This window comes from Plodia interpunctella, chromosome 1, assembly GCF_027563975.2.
Source record: "Plodia interpunctella isolate USDA-ARS_2022_Savannah chromosome 1, ilPloInte3.2, whole genome shotgun sequence".
Taxonomy (NCBI): Eukaryota; Metazoa; Arthropoda; class Insecta; order Lepidoptera; family Pyralidae; genus Plodia; species Plodia interpunctella.
This window is the reverse complement of record NC_071294.1, coordinates 8,246,434-8,268,669: the sequence shown is the minus strand read 5'-3', so window position 1 is coordinate 8,268,669 and position 22,236 is coordinate 8,246,434. Positions and strand designations below refer to the sequence as shown.

Genomic DNA, 22,236 nt, shown 5'->3' with positions numbered 1-22,236 from the left:
TGAAACACTGTTAAGTGGCCATTATATATTTATGTTTTGTAAAATTGTATTTTTGTCTTACATAATGCCTTTTAATTTACTGTATTTTCCTCATTTTGCATTTAAAACCCAAACATATGGTGCTACGCCACACACTAAACGTATCACAAACTCGAACAAGAGTTAAAAGTGTGCCTAGTAAGTATAATAATTTGAAAGAACCTAAAAATATCGTACCATTCGAGAAATAAAACAAAGAGGAAAGGGATCATTTACAAAGTTGCCTCGTAACACTATATTATCTGCTATCAGTGGCGGTCGACAAAGTAAAATTGGGGACACCTTATTTCCTCGGCTGGTTTGCAAAACACGTTCACGCTTCCCACCTATCCCCACATCTCAACGCTTATAGATAGTATCTGTTACACTTATTAAGAATAACGTGAACTTGTTTAACTGTTGTAATTTAATGTACATTGCTAAGTTTATGCGAGGGAGGTGTGTGAACGTCAATTCAGAGGCAGCAATGTATGTTGCGAGGATTAATATTGTCGTAATTTGAAGAGGTCGTTTATGGATGGAGGATCAGGTGGGCGCCGTCTTCACGCCGCTGCGGCCGATAACACGCTAATGCCCTCAACTTTGCACCGCAATGGGCGGGGGAGCAGGGTTGGGGGTGTGGAGGCCATTCGTGGAGGAAAAACGGGAAAGTCTGATCATTCGCGTTATTGAACGCAAATAACTTTGAGTTGCAATATGCGCTGAAGATATGAGTGGGAATTTACAGGGGTTTTACTACCTACTTTAAATATTGTTATGACTATTTCACTTTGTTTGGTTTTCGATATTGAACATTTTTCTATTATTTCATGTTCTCTAATCAGTGTTTACAAATAATTGAAGACATACCCAAGTATCCAATATGTATATGTCGGTATACATTACACACCTCAAAATCAAAGAAAAGCCAAGTTTGTACATTAGATATATTTTTGTTTAATTCTTTATGGAATATCCTTAGTTACTGATATAGATGACGAAAATATAGTTTTGGAAATTTTTGTCTGTCTGTCTGTCTGAACGCGCATCGCTCGAAATCTACTGGACCGATTTGCTTGAAATTTGGTATGTAGATTCCTTACATACCGCGTTAACGTCTTAGATTTCATCATTATCATCATTCCGTCATTTCATCCCGGTAAATGGTCAGGTTCCCGTAGGATAATTGAAAAACTAGTATGAATCAAAAATTCCTCGGAATCCCGAGTTAACATGTTATAGACATTTCATCTCAGAAAATGAGGAGGGCCCTGTAGAAAAATTAAAATAATAATCCACGGAGCCGATTTACTTTAAAATTTTGTAGGAAGGTCTAAACAGAATATAAACAATTTTTTTTTTTCGATGAAAGACTGATATAGTTTTAATCAGAAGGTATCAATTTTCAAACTAATTTTGTTATATTTTAGTTTTTGACATAAAAATAATAGATGGCGCCATTAAAACTTTTAAATATCTAAATCACGCTATGGTTTCTCTCTCACAAACCCATACTAATATTATAAAGAGGTAAGCGTTTGTGAGTTTGTATGTTTGGGGCGGGTAATCTCCGAAGCTACCAACCGATTTAAAAAATTATTTCACCATTAGAAAGCTACATTATCCGAGATTTCTATAGGCATTTTTGTTTTGAAATAAATTAGTATTCAGGCAGATCAATCAACATATAAATGTTGATTGATCTGCCTGAATACTATTAATTAATTCGAAAAAAAAACCGAGACGTAAAACGTCATGGAAAATGGGACGGCACGCGTTGCAGAAAGCGGGAGTGGGAGTCGGAGCGGGAAATTGGAGACACGTAGTGGGAAACGAGAATCATATATGTTTATCAGTCCTGTAAGACTGGTAAACATATATGATTCAAATTTGCACGTTTTTAGTACGCGATAAAAAAATTTAATCGCGGGCAAAAGCTAGTATTAAATAATGTAAATATTACAATGAAACATTCCAAACTGACACAGTAACTCCGGGAAAGTCAGGCCCAAAATCTTTGGATAATGTGGTCATCTCCGAATATTTGTAGTCTATGCATTGTTTCAGGAACGCGCGTGTAAACGTTAATATTTCATAACACACGTTCGGGAGTTCAGTCTAAACGGTAACTGTCGATTCGTTCCGGCAGCGACTGCCAAAGTAGGAGGCACTTATATTTGCGAAAATAAACGTGAATTTATTGCTAGTCCAAGTTAGCATTTTAGTAAAGAAAAGGCGTTTCTTGCAACGATGAGTGTAACGGTTGCTTACTCCATCTCATACCTACTATTTAAGTAACCGATACTCACTACCTACACAAAATGTTATAAGAATGATCTTCGATTTATTAATATAATAATAGAGATGTTTTTAGGCTTTTGGTTTTGTATTATCGTATTTGATGGCGTAAAAACTTAATTATACGTTGTGGTAGAGACATAACTCGTTAAAAACAACCTATGTACCTACTTACTTCAGAAAATATGTAAGCCGTTGACATTAGAGTAAGGAGTGCGAATGTTCGCGAACAGAAGAAACGGCACATAAAGATTCCAGACACGTCCACAAAGGGCCGCAGTTAAAAGGGGATTATGAGTGAGGCCCATAACACCAGCCTGCGAACACACGGCTATCTACACTGTAATCATGTTTTGTTTTGCCATGGGCAACTTAAGGATTACGTAAGTTTGTACTTAAATTATAAAACGTTATTTAAGCGAGAAGATAATTACAAAGTTTGGCATATAATATTGCATATCCATGTAAATGAATCCTTTAATAAACTTCGATATTTATAAATTTTTCTTCTGTTATATTATGTATTAAAATACTGTATCATTAGAATTTGAGTCCGTAAGTGATCTATTAAAATACTTATAGGGTAGAGAGAAAACAGAAAAAAAAAACATAATCGATTTAGATTTACCATGAAAATAATCTTCTAATTACAATACTACCTACACTTTATTATACCTACTTACGGTAAGTTGACCACCGAAAGTGGCAAATTCAATCAGAAATTAGCGTCGCCCACATAATATCAGCAATTGGAAACAGTTTTACAAGCAATAAATTCGGGCCCGCGTCACAGGCTACATTTATTAGCTACAATCCTGATTAGATTAGCATTGCGTCGCGTCCCTAGCCGACGAGGGCCCTTGGGACATGAAATTTGTCCCGTGATGTAGCCACGCGCCGAACTAATTCGGTGTAATACAGACCCTTCTATGTGACTGGAATGACTCGCCACTATTTCATTATAATTGAATAGTTGGGTTGTTTTCCTAGAGATAACTTTATAGTCGCTTTGCATAATTGGGCCGTGACGCACTAATTTGTTTCAATTTCGCAATCTGTTACGGTTTGTCCTGTGATAAATCAATTCATCGGATTATTGTAGGTTTGAGATAGGCTTCGTTGTCTAGAGATTCATATTTTTAGAGTGATATTAATACTTAATTATAATATAAATATAATACAATAATTAGAAATATATTTACTTTGATTTTTTTACCTTTACTTGAGATAGATGAGTAACTACAAATTAAATTTCGTAGCTGCTGCGAAGAAAAACACGTAACTGTTTTAGTCTTCCACATGGTCTTTCAATATATTATAAAAGATGGATTAAAATAATATATTTGTAATATCTCTTTCTTATAAAAAATAATTACCATTAAGTAGATATTGTTAGTTTTTTTTAAAGATGCAGATAATTATATTTAATTTACTTATTAATATTTATATATTATATAATTATGTTTGAATTTTGTGAACAAGTCAAAAAGTCTACAGCTGTAGACAAATTTGCCGGGAAAGCTTCATCAAAAGCGCCAGCTGTGAGCGTGTTACCGCTAGCGCCATCTAGCGACGCTGGCCGGAACCGAGGACCGGTTTGCACGGTCCGCTACTACAGATATGCGAACACTCAAACCTCTCAGCTACGCCTTGTTGTGACGGCGTTTTTTTTACTTTACTAATTAAAAGAATTTACAGTTTTATATTAATTAATTAAAAACAAATGTAGACAAATCACTATAAAAATTGCTATATTAATTACAGAAGCTTACAGCATAACTAGGCATAATAATGGCACTTAGCACGAACCATTTATTTATTCCAGTCTGGCAGCGAGGCTGCGACCACGATGATTGCAACATACGAGTATCATTCCGAGCATCAGCCGCAATAAATAATTAAATAATAGGTTCGTGGTACTTCCCGTTAAATATAATATTGTTAAGTATAATAATTATACTGACTTATATGTCATGTGCTTGAAGGTCGAATAGATAATTATTTTTGAATTGAACTGATTTTTATTTCTATATTTGTGTTTGGATCCTCATCACAGCCATAAGTAGTCCATTTTTGGTTTTTCTTGTATATTTCCTATTATGTATGCTGTATTTCCTATTATTGAAATGAAGCTCGTATATCTACTAACTAAATAATTTGACTAAATTATCACATGCCCAGGACGTAGCTCACTTACAACCGATCTAAGGAAAGTTATGTCGAAAGCTACGGGAGATTTGAGCAGAGCATGTGTATATTGATGGATAAAGTTCTTCATTCAATTATTACTACTACTAAATATTTTCCAAGAAAACTTTCTGATTTTTGTGCGTCATAATTGGACTTCTTTGAACATCGAAAGTTGAAAAAAGATAAGGTACATGAAAATCAGTTCAACTATTATATCAGACATTAAATACCCAGTAATTACACATCACTAATTAATTTATACGCGAAAGTTTCGTTTTAAGTGTGTGTGTGTGTGCGAATTATTCATAGGACTTTAATAATAAGTAAATTGTGTGGGCTATTTGGCTTCCTGGAAATTCTGACGATATTAAGTCGCCAGTTGTCACAAAAGTTGTCACAAAAATCTCCTGCTTATGTATCCATCCGAAGACCAGTATCTCACACTATGTTAAGTAGCTGATGATAATTATGAACTTATCCAATCAATTGTAAACAATAAACATGCGTGTTTATGTCACGAGAAAGGTAAAAATAAAAGAAGGTGGTAAGTTAACAAACATTTAATTTGTTTTATTCTTTAGCAATATATTATCTATAATAACTATAATTTAACTATACTAGTAGTACTAGTGTCCATAACTAATACAGGATGTTGGAATTAATTGTAAACACAGATAGCAAATATCATTTCTACAGTTTACTTAAACTACATCTAATCAAGCTAATAGGTATGTACCTAAACGAGTACTTCTAAAACAAATTTTGTATTTTTCTTTTATTGCACAATAAACCTGAAGAGTGAAAAATCAGGTGTGAACGAGAGCGAACATAAAAGCTATCAAAATTTATACATTATGCACATACCAAATTAATGTACTACGAAATGCTTTCATCCAATGCATTAAATTCTAATTAACTAGATCTATAATATTAATTTTGCTGAAACCATCACTACAAGAAAATATTATAGGAACAATATAATAACAATATAATTACAGATTTAATTTATAATTAAATATGTATGGTACAATATATTACAAAAGTCACAAGATACGTGCGATATCGATATCCAAACGACTGGTATATTTTAATCGTCCGATCGCGATACACGGAGCTCGTTACCACTCGCACTCTACTGTTTTACCGTTTCACTTTACAATTCATAACCCTCGTCGTAAACTCTGAAACACCGTTCTGATGCGAAACGCCAACGTACTCGAAACGTCTTTTATTTCTACATAGTACATGATATAAACAGTTGCGTACCGCGTATGGGGAGATCGTGGGGAGATTTTTATTTGCTGTTTTATTACTAAGTAGGGCTGTGTGGTGGATGAGGAGTATGCGGCGGGTGCGGGGTGAGCGGGGCGGGGTGCGGGCTGGCGTCGCGCAACGAGTCAGGAGAGGAGCCGGGAGAGGCGCGGCGCGGCGGATACGGCGAGAAACGATGCTGCGCCAGCGCCGCGCTGCCCGCTGGCAACCCGCCCGGGTACACCGGTCGCGGCAGCTGCAGACCGGACCCTGATGCCGCCAAGTGCTGTTGAGCCAACAGCTGTGGGGCTAAGCAAGCCCACTGACCCCACAAAGCTGCTGCTGGCACGCCGTATAGAGGATATGCAGCTCGCAGAAATAGTTGCGAACGAGCAGCGAGGATTGCTTTCTCCTCCAGCGTCAGATTATTGTTATGCTGGTCTAGATCGAAGGGTCGTAGAGGCGAACGTAAGTAGTGCTGTTCCGCCAACATTGACTCCATAGTTTCCCTGAAACAGTAGATAATGACCATTTAGATATTATTTTCAAATGGAAATAAATAAAAATGACTGTATGAAGTTTGTGAATGTATCTACCTATGATTAGCAGCGCTGAAGCGCGGGTCATCGGGGTAGATCGATGTTCTTTCGTGCTCCCCCGTGACATAGAATCTCAAGAAACAAACAAATTCAAAATAAAACATGTGTATTAAATAAATGGCATATCTACTTATTGTAATGTAGAATGTTAGCAATAAAATAACGAAAGCGTATGAGTGAAATCATTGAATTATAAATTATACACAGCTGCGAACTGTATATCTCTGATTGATAATTAAAGCCACATAGCATTGAGTAAGCAATCATAAATATAGAGATATTGAGAAGGCGAAGTATCAATCAGAACGGACTGGCTGTTTGTTTCTGAGAGCGTGTCGAATGCGCAGTTAGAACCAAACCGAATTCTGTCGTACATGTAATGACGAGTAATGAACAGCTATAAATTATAAACAACCACCGTTTCTCTTGATTATTGTACTAAAATAAATTGTTTTGTAATGTTTTTTACAAATATTATTTCATGTTGTACGCTAACAAATAAACACATATTAATGATATCTACCTTTCGAACTCAGTGAGACGTGAAGAGTCGCGGAATCCCTTGGCGAATGGATTACTGTCGATTTTCAGCTTCGTGATCTGCAACAAAATGTTTGAATATTATCAATGAAAAGAGCACAAACTGGTAGACCTGAGTAAAATAAAAAAATTGGCATTTTATATTCAATTTATTCTCAAAGTGAATTTTCGACTAATTGGTTAGTAAATCTAGTTTCCATAAAGGTATAGCTAATTCACTCGTGGGTACAAACAATGAGGTATTTTATTATGCGTATTTCCTATTATTGAAATGAACATTTTATTGCAAAAATTTTACACATAGGTATAAGTTATATTTTTATAATAATAAAGTTTTGTGTGTTTGTACAGAGGCCTGCAGTGCCACCCGTCGCGCGAGGTGAGCTCCAGCTAATAAGGTTAACTTATTGACAGCATTCCTCGTTCGTTTATCATACGAGATAACTGCCTCACAATACCCACAACAACCGGGCTGCCAACAAATAATAGTTTAAAGTAAAATACAGTGTGGATCCTTAGTAAAAAAGGATTTTCACCAACTTTTTTAGAGATTTTCTTATACAGCCGTAAGAAGCGTAAGAAGACTACAAAAAACGGACATTTTAATTGCTAAAATCACTACTAAATTATATAACTTAAATTATAGTAGCTCAATATTTTTTTCCTCATTGTCTTCACGAGAAGTGTTACGTTATCGGAAATAGAACAATATTCACTTGAAAATATAATATTCACTTGAAAATATAATATTCACTTGAAAATATAATATTCACTTGAAAATATAATATTCACTTGAAAATATAATATTCACTTGAAAATATAATATTCACTTGAAAATATAATATTCACTTGAAAATATAATATTCACTTGAAAATATAATATTCACTTGAAAATATAATATTCACTTGAAAATATAATATTCACTTGAAAATATAATATTCACTTGAAAATATAATATTCACTTGAAAATATAATATTCACTTGAAATGACTGATATAATCAAGTCTTCTCATTTACATTTTATTGACACTACTGTATTGTGACTAATTTCGTTCAATTCTGTCTTCATCATTTATTTTTAGTAGCGAAATATTGAATTAGTAATTGAACGAGTCGATGTACTCATAAAGAAAATATTTGATTTAAGTGTTGGGTCGAGGTGTCAAAATTATGTTTACCATAGCAGAGGCAGTGTCGATGAAAAATCGCCCCCTCGCTGAGTGGTCGTGCTCCCGCTGGGGCTCAACACAATTTGTGAATAATATTTACGACAAAACCTCCTCGGAAACCAGTCACCATTAAATAACAAAGTTTGCCTAATAACGGAGCGAATTAAATCGATAACCATACTAATTTTAGTATGGATGGTTGTTTTATTATAAGGATTTGGAGAAAATGGTGTTTAAATTAGTTTATCGATAAACAATCGTCGAGACGATTGGCACTACGTGTCAGTCTCTCAACAGGTCCAACATTAATCACCTGGCGACGGAGCCGATCTGCCTGACACTCCTACGACAAAGAACTTAATTGCACATTATGTGGCAAGTTCGCACTACATATGTATTTTAAAACTATATTCCCTGAAATCGTTGAAATTTAGCAGGTTAATGATTAACAAGCTAGATATAATGCGTGTAACCATTTGTGCGACCTACTTTGTATTAGTGGCATATTGTTTTCTATAAGATACATACAACGGATCGGTTTAGTGTTCTAAGTGGTTGTTAGTTTGTATTTGTGATTCTACATAAATCTTGATCTAGATTATTTTCTTAGTAATTTGTATTGTTATGATTATCTTATTTACTAGCCAAATAATAAAATTTTAAGGTTTATTAGATGAAATATCGACAATAAAGTTAGAGGGTAGCATCGCTTGCAGCTAGGTTGTTAGCCCGCGAAGCCCGGGCAAAACTCAAGGAACCGTTTCTAAAAATTCGAATCAGACAATCAACTTGTTTAATTTGTTGTGTCTAAAATTAAAACGTCTTAATTTTTTTGAAGATATTTTTGCATCTGTTTGATGTGTTTCGTTAAACGAGCGTTAATCTATGAAACTTCTTGATAAATGCCTGAAGCTGCATTATCCAGATCAAACAAAAATAATAAACAATACAAATTATTGACCAGCCTGTGACATGTCTTTTCGGTGAGTAATTTTACATTTGTCGTGTCATTCTCAGACTAATGATTTCGAAAATAGGCATGAGGAAACTGTACAAAAAATGTATTCTGTTGCTCGTGTATCTAACATTTTAACATAACTTTAAAAATATGGTAATATTGTGACAAACAGTCAGAAAGAACTATAGGGTATGAATGAACGCATTGTCATTCGTTGAGCATGAATAACGTTTTGGTAGTGCGTGAGACACATTCAGGTGGTGGTTGGCGGGTGACCGCAGACGCGTTCCTAGCCGAGGCTCCATGTCGAGGGTCAGCTCATGTCACGCCAGCTACTTACGTTTGCACACCCACCTGGGGAACGCCATTGACTACAATGGCCGCTCTCTCGCGCCTGCGCCTGACGTAACGAGTGCGCTTACAATACTAGTAGTAGCTGACAATATCCACATAAACTCTTTGTACTGTACATTATGGATGTATGCTCTTTACCGCCCGTAATTGTTTTTATATATTCCATTTGTTTCGTCCGATACATTCCTGAGTTTTAACAATAGAAAAAGTTCCAACAACATCAAACCACTTTAAACACAAGATGTTTGAGGAAAGAAAAGACGAATAATGAATGAGATGCTCTCTACTGACGTTTATTAGATTTAGTACAAACATAAGAACGGAGCGTGTCAAAACAACCTAATTTAAGTATCAACAAACGTTCGCCTTGGGCGGCGGCCGCTCCCGTTCACTGACAACATTAAAGGCGCCATAATGACATTATTCCCGGGCGGGAAAGAAAAAAATCTTACAAAAAGGCGTCAAGGAATGAGCGTCGCGTCGCGTCGCCCGCTCCCCGCTCAAACGACGCTCTAATTATTGGGGTGGTGATGTATTGTTTATGGAAGTACACTAACTGCCGCTACGATTCCTACTCCAATTAAGATTATAAAAAAATGTCCACACATGGTTAGCATCTGCAGATAATTTTATTATGATATTATAAACATTTTCACAATAATTATATTTATTAACATTTTATTTTATCGTTTGTCATTAACTTGTAAGTTTGGTGAGGCTAAAGATCAACTTGCATCAATAACTGGTATCAAATTATACCGTGACTTAGATGTTAGAATCACAATTTATGGCACTATCGTGTTAAAATTGGTTCCCGATTAGAACTTACTCCGATGAGTCTGCAGCTCTCAATCCGGTAAGAAGTAATGAGAAAGAATGTGAAAAAAAAATATGTCATGTAAACATGCAAAGGAGACACGACAGGGACATTCCGAGGAATAAATAAATGTCAGTTTAGCGTGCTCCCTCTCCAAGAGTTACTATTGATTGATGCAGTGCGCCGACGAGCGACGTGTCAGCTGTTTGCCACTGTTTCAGATCTTTTTCAGTTATATTCAGCCACTAAATACATCTGTTAGTGTCTAACCAATTTGTTATTTATAAGTAGTTTTCGCCTCGAAAAAGCTCTAGGTCGACCAAGACACAAATGATAATCATCAGTTACCTAATGGATACCTACTACAAATATAAAAAATATTAAAATGTATCCTCCAGCCACATTGGTCATTGTAATTCATAACCAGTAGCCAAAGAAGAACTTGCAGTAAGTGTCGTCGTCTGGGAATAGACTAGTTAGCGATACATGACTAAATTAACGAACTTTACGAAAGCTAAAGCTCGTACCTGACTATATAATCTAGTAGTACAGCTATTCTAAACTGTAAAGTTTTAAACCCATAGGTAGTACATTTTATTATTTTGGTTCCAATTTGTTTAGGGCTTAGACATAAAACCACACATTAACATATCAGAAACCTACGTCTCTTTTATATGATCCTCTCGCGACTAAATATGTATTCTGATTAATTGCCTCAAGAGCGTCTTCTCTTCAAGAGAATCTTCCATTTTGGAGAGTGAAAGTACTAAACTGATGATAGTGAAGAGAATATTAAATATTTTTATCGGATAACCTCTATAATTTGGATATTTTGTAATGGAGACGACAGAGGCTCTCTAACGAAACGACCTACAGCTGCGAATCGTAACGATCTTTCCAGAAATCTGATGTTTTATTGTCAATAATTCGCAAGTACTCGATGTAATGAATAGTGCATGTGGCGGACAGCGAATGCATCCATACTACGCGGTTACCAAAATGTATCCGATATATCAATTTGTAACGAATATATAACTAGTTTATGAGTGTGCAAAATAGTTTCCGTTTGTGTCTTAAAATCTCGGCTAAAAGTTAATAGATTTAAACAATTTATTTTAATAAAATAAGACTTTTTTAAATTTTAATTAATAGAATGAAATAACTCTCTGACAGCGAAAAAGTTCCCTCGTGGGTGCGGAGCTTATCCTGGCGGCACCATCAGATAATAGATCTCGTAATAATGTATTATATTTTAAATTTCATGTGCGCACAAAATTTCTGCTCAATCGGTGGAAGATGCCTGCTTCAAAACAACACAAGTAGTTACCCTCAATACATACTTATACTTACATTTCAAATTAATAAAAGTTTGTAAAATAAAAGCTCGTGTAAAATATAAGGCTGTGAACGGAAATATTACATGATACCGTGACAAATCATACCTATATTTACACAACAGATAGAGAAACTAATGGAATAGTTCAATAAAAATCTAGTCAATGTGTAAAGTTTAATAATAATATTAATCATTAGATAGAAATAAATTTGAATGTAGTAAATCATATATCATCATCATCTTGCTCCAGAAGGTTAAGCAAATGAAAACTCTCACTAAAAGTCCCAAACGAAATTATGAACGACACCATGTGCAGGTTGTAGAGGTCATCCGCAACCTCTGTCACTATCTTTATCAGTAGTCGACACATCCACATCTCAGCTATCAGTATTTTCTATATGTTTAGTTGTGTCTATTATTAGCTGCATGTCGTCGGTAAGTTTTTTAAAGTAGCTATTGCAGCCTCTCGAAGGAATTTCTGTTTAGTCGAGTCACGAGTTCTCGCAGAGGACCTACCGTGAGTATGAGGTCTATTTTACACTCGTGACCGTAGTTTTGACTGTACACTCGAAAAATCAGTGAGTAGGCAATTTGCCACATTTCAAATTATATAATCAAAGCATCAACGTTTGAAAATAAATAAGAAATCCGGATGAAATTGATGTGATCTAAGGGACGGTTGATTGACAACAGCGAATTGACATAAGTTTGTCAGAGATTAAAAACACCAAAATCTATGGCATATTGTTCATTAATTCTTTGACAAATGTGTTCATTTTTTATAATAATACCACAACATGTATGAATTATATTGCACAGTATTTTATTTCTAATGTTATGCGATGCCATGTCGGTTTTGGTGGTATAAAGGTCAAATCATATTGAATTAATTAATTTTTGGAAAAGAACTACCTAAGTTAATTCCTTAGTTCTTTTCCAAAAAATAATTAAACCTCTTCTATATAATGTAGTTTTTCTGTGGTAGCTGAGTGCGCAGACGCAATAAATTCTTGCGGCCGCACACGACGGCTCTGCGTGACGTCACACCTTGCGTGATCGATGGCATGAGAGAGCGGGCAAAAGATATCAAATCTGGGAGGAGGGAAGGAGATAAAGAATCAATAAATAATTTCACTTTAAATTATTTAAAATCCACTTTTAAGCAAGTACGTTGACTCCTTGTATTTTTGACTTATGATTTCTTCGTGTTATCGTCGAATTTATTTATTGATAAATGACCAAATTACATTAACATTTTATCACTATCACTGAATGTCTTAGATTTTTACTGATTCCTGATCCTTGAAGACGCTTCATAATATGGAAAAAGTAAAGTTTTATAAATTCCTAATTACTTCACGACAGATATATTTTCATAGTTTATAAATTAAAAATTTAGAATCATTTTAAAAGGTGGAAGGAATACTGGATAATTGAATAGGTTGAAACCTGATCAAGTCATATAATATTTGGTGGTGAAAGAACCTGAACATTGAAGTACTTTATATTTTAGTTCTTATTATTTTATAGGCATCATTAGGATATTCACATCATCCATAGGAAGAACAGAGAGAAGTACTCATAGGTACCCATAGGTTCCCCTCATAAGGGGAAATACTTTTTTCAAACATTAATGGAGATAGACACATTAGCGTTTCCGGACTATCGATAGTTGACTTTGAAAAATAGACAATAGCGCGAATAGTCGATTATCGATACTATCGAGAGTAAAAATTTGGCGATACCACTTATTGAACTTTGTCAATATCGATAGTATCGATACTATCGGCACGCATCCTATCGATACTATCGATCTTAAGCAATAGTATTAGAAATTTTTATCAATAGATACTATTATGTAGTATGACTGATTTTCGAGTTCACGATAGTATCACGATACTATCGGTAGACTATTACTATCGCAACATCACCAAGGTAGGTACATTCATGGTAACATTCTCTTCACCAACAGATAGTCCTTTTAAATTACATGGAAAATAAAAATATAAGATCCGTCAAATAATCGTTGAAAGTTGTGACAATGCTTGAGACCGTATACTAATCATCGATTTGCCAAACGATGGAGCCATAACATAAGGAAAGAAGAATACTTTAAATAATCATCATAATAATGAAATAGTAATTCCGAACGAGTTAACAAATATAAAAGAATCGATTGAAAAAAGTGAATCGATCATCGAAGAAAAAGAAGCGTTGCGGGCGGGACGCGGGGACCGTTCGTGACACCTGACCGCAGCCATTTTGGCCCGTGAAATATGTTTATTTGTCATGGGCGCCTTTTGTTATTGAAATTGTGTTTGCCTTTACTCCTTCATTATATTGTTCGATTATACTCGTGTAGAACTCGTTTGTGGATGCTCAAAGCGAGAATAGCTTTGGAGATTTTAGAATATTGATTGTTGATACTGAGAAATGAGGAATAAATTTCAATTAAGCGGCTATTGAACGTGTTTATGAAGCGGACCAGCGAACTAGCGCTGTTATTTCAGTGATTATCTCCTCAAGCCTAATAATAGACTAATGCAGCATGTTAGACGAAAGTATCGCTACATTTTAATAAGCTTTACATTTATTACTTATTATTAAGTACCAATCTAAAGCATTTGTTGGAATAAAGCAAAGGGTTATGAAAAAATTCCAACACTATCCAAGATAGTTACAGAAAAAAGTGATGTTGTTTCCTAATAGGTAAAGTCGGTAAGTAATTTTGTGAAATATTATAAACATGCTGTTTTGTAACTTCTCAACGGGGATTCCATCCGCAAGTTTTTTCTGACTAAGATCACAACATGAACAGCACAATCGATCAAAACAAATTCACAAGTCATCAAGTATTAAAAAACGCATTGTCTGCTCCGAGGATGCGTAAACGCTAACAAACATTGTCACCTCGCTGCGAGTCGAATTCCAGACAAAGGATTATAGGAAAACGGCCAACACTACAATAGTTGGTAGATGTAAAATGTTAAATATTGAAGCAGGTCGGCCGCGGCCCACGGCGCTTCCCTGAAACCGCCCCGCGGCGCGCGCGGCGACGCTCTGTCTCACACCGCGACACGTACACAAAAAACACAATTCACGTTTTTTGTGCGAGGTTTTATCTCATCTTATATCAACGTTCCAGTATGATAAAGCACCAATAATAATGTTTCATTTCGAATCGATTTAACAAACGCTCGCCCTCACATGAAAAAAATGGTGACACTTTTTTCTGTTTAATTTGATCGTTATTTTAGTGCTTTTCTAGTGTGGTATTCGAGAGTTTCATAGATTGTTTTATTAGCATAAAGACGCATTTTAAGTGACTGCCTTCTTAATCTACAAATCATGCGGGGGTAAGACACATCGATCTTGGTTGGCGGGCAGGTGCAAACATGTTAAGTGTATTCTTATTGTTGTAAGGGATTGGGTTATCAGTGACACTATCTATGCTGTTCGACAAAATGTTTTAGCTGTCAGAGATGTGACGTCAGCCAAATCGGGACAGCGCATTGCGCTCGCGTCGGATGCTGGCTGTGATCGAACGACTGATATCACGATCTTTGCTTAGTGAACTGGTTGGTTAAGAATTTTAAAAGTTAATAAAGAATGAACTATACTTTATTGTTGGTCTCTTGAATATGTTAAACACGACGGTTAGTTATTGCCGGTAAAATACTTGTTTATATGATGATACAATAGAACGTGGTGATGTAGGCGTAACTACAGGGTATTAGTAATCGATTACTATCACTAAGTGTTGGCAGTAAATCTGGAAATACGTTAGAATCAATGGAAATCAATAATCGCTGGCCCTGGGGAGTCGTTCGAAACCGACTGCGGAGGTGGAGCCTCCACGTACCTACCTACTATTGATACTTGATGTTCAATGTCGTCGTTATTTGTATATGCGGCAATGTAGTTTACATTAGAGATAACAAACCCACGTGATACGTTTATTGGCGGCCTATCTCAACAATTTGTCAGTGATGTATTGCGCTTCAATGTTAGCCGGTGACAGCTATTTGCACTCAACGCATCTTCAATGATTTTATAGCTACCAATTTAGATGTTAATGGCATTCTAAATAACACAGACAAGCAATTGCATACCAACAGCTAGCATGAGAATAATAGTACAAAGACATGTTTGTGGGCGATAAATAAATAAGTCGACAATATATTCAACGAAATCCATCAAGGATTAAGCTAAGCTTTAGTTAGTCTAAATATACACTTAACTAATTAAGAAACGAATAAAGATTTATGTACCGTTTTGTCGATATAAAGTAACGCTTCCTTTATGAACCTCAAAACGTCCTAATTATTTTACTACTCAGGACGAAACAAAACGAGAAGTTTGGAGACGCCCAAACGCTCTTGTGACAGAGAATTAATAGTGCGTGGCGACACATGCGGCTGCACGCTGACTTCCAAACAGCGGACTAATAAGAGCGAATAACGGGTGGCTTTTTAATATAATACTCTGTACAAAAAAAATAATCACAAAATAAACTGACAAATTGGGTTTTAGAAAAAAATTTTTTTACAAATTCTATTCAAAAACCCAAAACGTTCACTTTGATCCACCAAAGATATCACACATCAACAAAATGGCAAATCTGTAAGAATTCCTTTTTTTACAATTAGAGTTTCAAGCACTTAAAAATGTACAGATTTTAAGTAACAAAGGAAAAATTGCAAAGACATTTGAAATCGAATCTATACTGGCATATATTTAGCTCGGGTGAAAACTTTAGTCGTCGCCGTCGAGCACGCGTCAGCCGCACTGTCCGTCCGTCGTCAGCGCCGTCCGCGTGTGGCCGCCTGATAGACAAAAAATTATGTGCCACCTCCCTTTGTTCAGACTGGACATACCTTTCAGCGAGATGCAATTAGTGAGACCGTTATAGAACTAGTCGATACTCATACGACCGCGCGCTGTGATTTCAAACGTTTAGTCCTCTGATCTATTTTAGAAATCAAATGATACGACAAAATGATGGACGACTTGATTATACCGAGTTATTTATTCTGTGTACTCACCAATTGGTTTTGATATGCCGTTACTGCCGTGAACACGCACTCCGGGAAGATGAAAGTCTTGAATTCCTCTTGCTCAAGATCGGTGATGGGAGCGTTGAGCGCGCCTTCCCGTCGCAGTACCAAGTGTATGCGCGGCTGGTACTTGTGCATCGAGTTTAGCACCAACTGACAATACAAATTTAGCTATTGTAATGCAGGAAGTAATGATACATGATAATGTATGTAATTTCATGTAGGTACCTACATGAAATTACTCCTATTTCTGAGTGCTTCACATTATTCTGCATATTCAAATTGTCATCTATTGTGTCTTTAATAAGGAATTGTTTTATACCTGTCCATTCTTATCCATCTCGTTGTTGGTGAGCTTGACCTTCTCAAAGGAGACGACTTGCTTACGCAGCTGGTCGCCGGAGAAGGGCGAGTCGGGGTGCGGGTAGAGGCGCGCGGGCGCGGGTGGGTCCGCCTTGCCCGCCACCAGCCACGAGGAGCGGTGGTACGCGTAGCGGTACCGCTTGCCGTCCACCGGCACCACGTCCAGCAGCACCGCGTACCGCGCCTCCGCTCGGCACCCCGCGAACGACACGCGCACCGTGGGAAACATTCGTCTGCAGATAGAGAAGGTTTATTTTAAACATCAATTAATTCTTTTGATTTGTTCGTTTCAACGTTGATGCTAACTTATTTCATTTAAATGTTTGGGAATTGTGTCTTAAATGCATATCTAATATGCTATGGAATTGTTATCAGTAGGTATCATTTGAATTAGCTTTAAATCTCATAAAATCTAGTATTTATTTATAAATAAATAGACCATACGGTCAAAATGGAGCTTTAGCTATACTTATTATTTTACATGGAGGTAAATATTATGTTTTATGGAAGATTATTGTTGTGAGTTTGAAGACTTAAATATATTTTAACGCTTTAACCTTTTAACGACTTCCTTATCCATTGTTTGGTTGAAGCGTATATTTTCACATTAACGCAATTATTCGACAATTAGTTGCTTGGATGGCAATTATCGCTGCTGAGACCGGCGCAAATTCTGTCCCGCTCATTAGAGTAAACTTATCGCAAGTAATTCCAATATTATTATAGTAGTATCAACATATGCATAACCAATTTGCAAGAATTATATATGTATATTTTCTTAGAGTCGTTATAATTTTACGTAAACGAGAATGTAAAATGTAATCAAGAATATTTCGAGTTCTACATAAAATTCATATTTCTCATCTCTCTTTAGAGCGACCCTACTTATGAAAGTCAACTTTACAGTTACGCTCCCCTAAGCAACGACATTGTCAGCAATAATATATTTAAAGTAAAAATGCAATAAAACTTACTGACATTACATTCCGTTAAAGTTGAAAACGTATCGACTACACTTTTTTACTACAGAATAAAATGTGAAATAAGTCGTAAGTACTTTCAGAGGATTTTCGATCTTAAATCCTCATTCCATTCCCCTCCTTAGCGTACACATTATTTAATGTCTCCTGTTGGAGAAAGATGAATGGGTAGACATTTTTGTAAAGGTGTATGTTTTTGTTTACCGAGTGAAATTGCTTGTGGTTGGTCGACATAATGGCTCTTATTACACCGCTCTATGTACCTATGGTTTCCTGTTTGTCATTCTACTTCTGTCGAGGGGAGCGCATCTTAATACATATTATATCATATAAATATTAGTAAAGAAGCCCAGAGCCGGAACTAAATGTTGAAATGGTTAGTATAAAACCAAAGTCGATCAATGATAAATAAACTCGTTGTGAGCAGAAAGGAGTGTCACAAAAACTCGTGTCGGTAGCGAGCGCGTGAAACACTATCTTCTAATCGACATAAAATGGTAGCATTGAGGCGGCGAGAACGGAAACAACAAATCTTGAAGTGTAAGTTGAGCCGCAACTTCGTCTAGCGGCCTCTCACTTTTTGTCGAACCCGGCGGCGGCGGCTACGCAGCGCAGAAGCGTGAGCTTTTGACAATTCGCTATCGGGGCTTGAGCAACGGAATGCGGCTTCTGACCCGCAAACGATCATACCAACATTCATAACAAATGATAGACGACCACCCAAGACGTTTACCATGATTGTGTAGATACTATTCCACAATATAATTTTGATTAGTTTGATTTATCTGAGAAATTTTATGCTTCGCTGTGCCATATTATACGAGATGCTTAACAAAGCTGAGCTCCGTAATGTGCGATCTAACGATTTTACAAGATCGAGGCAGGACAAAATAAGAATTCCATTAATAAGATTTATGCACGTTTAGCTGTGGTCGCGCGCGTCGATTTGTGAGGCGCTTCTTATAGCATTCGCGATGCGATGGTGCGTGCGCGAGCGCACGGGCAATTGCGCGCATGCGTTAATGGCGACACTCGGCGCACTGCGCGATATATTACCACAATGATATATGACCACCGACGTCGTTCATCATCCTACCACCCAAAAGTTAGCGGAAAAGCGAAGTGCAAGCAAAAAGGCTGGAGAGTAATAATATAAACCGCTTTAATGAGCAGATACCGAAGACAGAAATAAGACGCGTGCGTTTACAGCAGCTCGTTATTGTTATGACATTGTTAAAGTGCACGTCTATAGTTAAATCAAAACGTAAATTAATCATCTCTATTCAAATTACTGCTGTATGAAATAAACTGTATAGTGTGTAAGCTTACTAGGAGTTACCTACAAGTACATTGCATTGAAGAAGAATTGCTGAACACAAAGTTAATCTGTTTTATTATAGTTGGAAAGCATTTATATAGGAATTCAGTGTGTGATCAGAAGCGACAATTAGACAAGTTGCTGGGAGACAAGGGTAAAATTAGTAGGTTTGCGAGTTAAGCGAGCGCGAAGAACTGTAGCGGCGCGGCGCGGGCGCATGTCGTCTTAATTAGAGCGCCGCCAGCAGAGGTGCGAACTCGTCAATCATTGTTTCCCGCTGCATCTCTCCTTTGATAAATTCATTTACGCACCATTTGAAATTATTCAACTGTGTACCAATTATTTTAACTTTGAGAAACCTCCGAAATCAAAGGCGTACCTAATGCCCGTTGTAATATTAATGATTTGAATAGATAATGGACGTTTATATGCCATCTGTAAATGTAACAATAAAATATATAGGTTATTATATATGCATTGCAGGCACGGCAACCTATTAGCGCAGTGTTATCACGTCGTGATTAGGCCCGTCGCGCAGCCAATACGCGCAGCCGCCTAATTATACAGGAAAGCGCTTTATTAATAGCAATTACTGAGCCGCCATGTTGCTGCAATTTAATTAACTCAATCCGTTGATTAGGGACAGATGGCAGATTGCGGATTCCGACCCGACGATTAGCGCGCTTTTGACTAGTGCAGAGTTGCGCGTAATCTAATAGATTAGACTCACCAACCCTTACTTTCGTTGAAATTTTCAATGATGTCTCATGGATCGAGTTTGTTGGTAATCTGTTGTGCCTGAAAACTTCGGTCAACAAACAAAGGTTTCAGTACTAAACTCGTGTTTGGTCTGATAAAAAATTTTGTTGCTACGTATATACATATATAAATGAAGCTTTTAGCACTTATATAAGTGCTAAAAGTTTCATTTTGCAAGCAAAGTTACTTATCTCCTATATATTCTAATATGCTTCCATATTATAATAAGATTAAACTCTTTTTCATTATTTGATTTATATTAAATTAAGTAATAAATCCAAAGATGAATTGTCTTAATAGATCTTATAAAGGCATCATATACCTTTAAAATGGAAAAATAAAAGGTTATACATGTACTAAGTCAAATAACTCTTGCAATATATAAACGATGTCATTTAGCTAGAAAATATTCCTGGTTGCCATTACTGCAAATTATCGCTAACGCCAAACTTCTAATTGATTTCTGCATAATTATGGAGGTAAAATTCCGGTGGCCAATGAATATTTCATAACGCATATTAAACTAAACACACACTACTTTATAATAATGTTTTAGGCAAAGTCTACGCACTGTGGCACTAATCAACAGTGCTTGTAATAATTTTAAACACTTAGCAGGTATATAGATATGCATCTACTACGAGATCAGATATAATTGAATAATAAGCTAAGTTCTACAACATTTTATAAGCTGCTTGTACATTAATTAATCTTTCAATTACTGCTACAATGTAATCGCGCTGTGTTTGGAAATGTTCGCGTTTGGAACTGGCACAAGAATCTTTTTACAAACTTTATCTTTCAACGTCTTAGTACATGAGTCTGGATAGCTGGTGGATCATTTTGCGACGATCTGTCAATCGTTTTCAGGATAGCGTTACAGTGTCGTATACTGTACGTCACGGTCGTCATCTCATGATGGATGAGAGCGACGCTTGACTCGTATCTTACCGTCACGACTCAGCGCCTGCAGCATCCGATGTTTTGAAACAGTAAACTTCCTCTCCAATGGCACATCACATTGTCACATTTATTAATTAACTCATTATTTTGGATGCCAAATGAATTTCATGAATCAATAAAAAGATTCACTTTTCACTAGTTGGTGGAATTTTAAATAGTCTACTTGCAGCTAGTGCAAGTAGACTATTTATAAATTTTGCGAAAGTATCTAGGTAGTTCCGATCAAGATATCTAAATATATCTTTAGGCTTTATTCATTTTTTTATTGATGTCCCTTAATATTCATTTGTATAAACAAATTAATTCCAATATGTTAAATTGCCTAATTACTTATTTTAATCAAAATCCTTATTAGTAAACCATAAGAAAAGCTCAGATTTTTTCAGAGAATTGTGTGCTATATATAAAAAACCAAGTAATAAAGTGCGGGTATGCCATGAACGACCCCAAGACGTCGTTAAATTTTGCCGACGGTCTGAAGATGCGGTTATGATGAAGAAGGGCGTATCCACGGCGCTGACGCGTGAGTGACGCGATGACAAATGATCTCGTGTCAACCCACGTGATTATATGGATACCCAGGACGGAACATTTGTACTGAACAGATTTCATTATGCTCGCCTATCACTTTTTTTACTTTGGTTAATTAATTACAACGTCCATCACAGCCTGTCCATTTATATCAACGTTATTATTATAATGTTTCAAAGTATTAAGTATTTTATTAGTTATACAAACATAATCAGATGGATATACCTATATAGTGTTGAAGAAGTAAATAGTAGTAGTTTCAAACTCACGGATGTAAATTGACGGTCTACGACAGATTGTTTAGGGACTAGGAACTGTCACTCTCTCGTCTCTGCATGTTCCCAGTTGCGTTCGAGGTTGTGAAGCCGCGAAGCCCGTGGTCAGCGTAGAAAAACAACCCACCGCCTGCCTGACATCAACCCTCCTTGGGAATGCTATTGTTGCCTATCAGCTGCCTAGGTTGTGTACGTGTCCTTTAATTGCCTCATAGGACATCCAGGGGAGGATATGGAGTGGTTCTATTCTAGGACGAAACCATACGCTACAACTAGGTACACTAACCACGGACTAGGGACTATGCAATTAACTACCTATAAATAATTTGGATGAAACTACTACATAGATGCAAAGAAAAAATATCTCACTTACATGAATATGATTATTCTACCTAATTATCTATTAACTGAAGAAAATCACATGTCTTTACCATTTGATATCCCCACTGCTAACCCAAG

At 36.3% G+C, this 22,236-nt stretch overlaps 1 protein-coding gene across 2 annotated transcripts in view; it reads right to left on the bottom strand.

Moving 5' to 3' along the window:
• Positions 1 to 5,051: 5,051 nt before the first annotated feature.
• Positions 5,052 to 22,236, bottom strand: part of LOC128671955 (T-box transcription factor TBX20-like) — a 32,588-nt gene continuing 15,403 nt past the window's right edge. The window contains exons 3-7 of one of the 2 annotated variants that reach the window (XM_053748809.1): positions 16,911 to 17,184; positions 16,577 to 16,741; positions 6,880 to 6,956; positions 6,354 to 6,428; positions 5,052 to 6,266 (exon numbers count right to left, since the gene is read on the bottom strand). In XM_053748809.1, coding sequence (XP_053604784.1) covers positions 5,819 to 6,266; positions 6,354 to 6,428; positions 6,880 to 6,956; positions 16,577 to 16,741; positions 16,911 to 17,184 — 1,039 coding nt within the window. In that variant the 3' untranslated portion in view covers positions 5,052 to 5,818. The remainder of the gene's footprint in view (positions 6,267 to 6,353; positions 6,429 to 6,879; positions 6,957 to 16,576; positions 16,742 to 16,910; positions 17,185 to 22,236) is intronic. The other variant, XM_053748818.1, reaches the window with a different exon arrangement.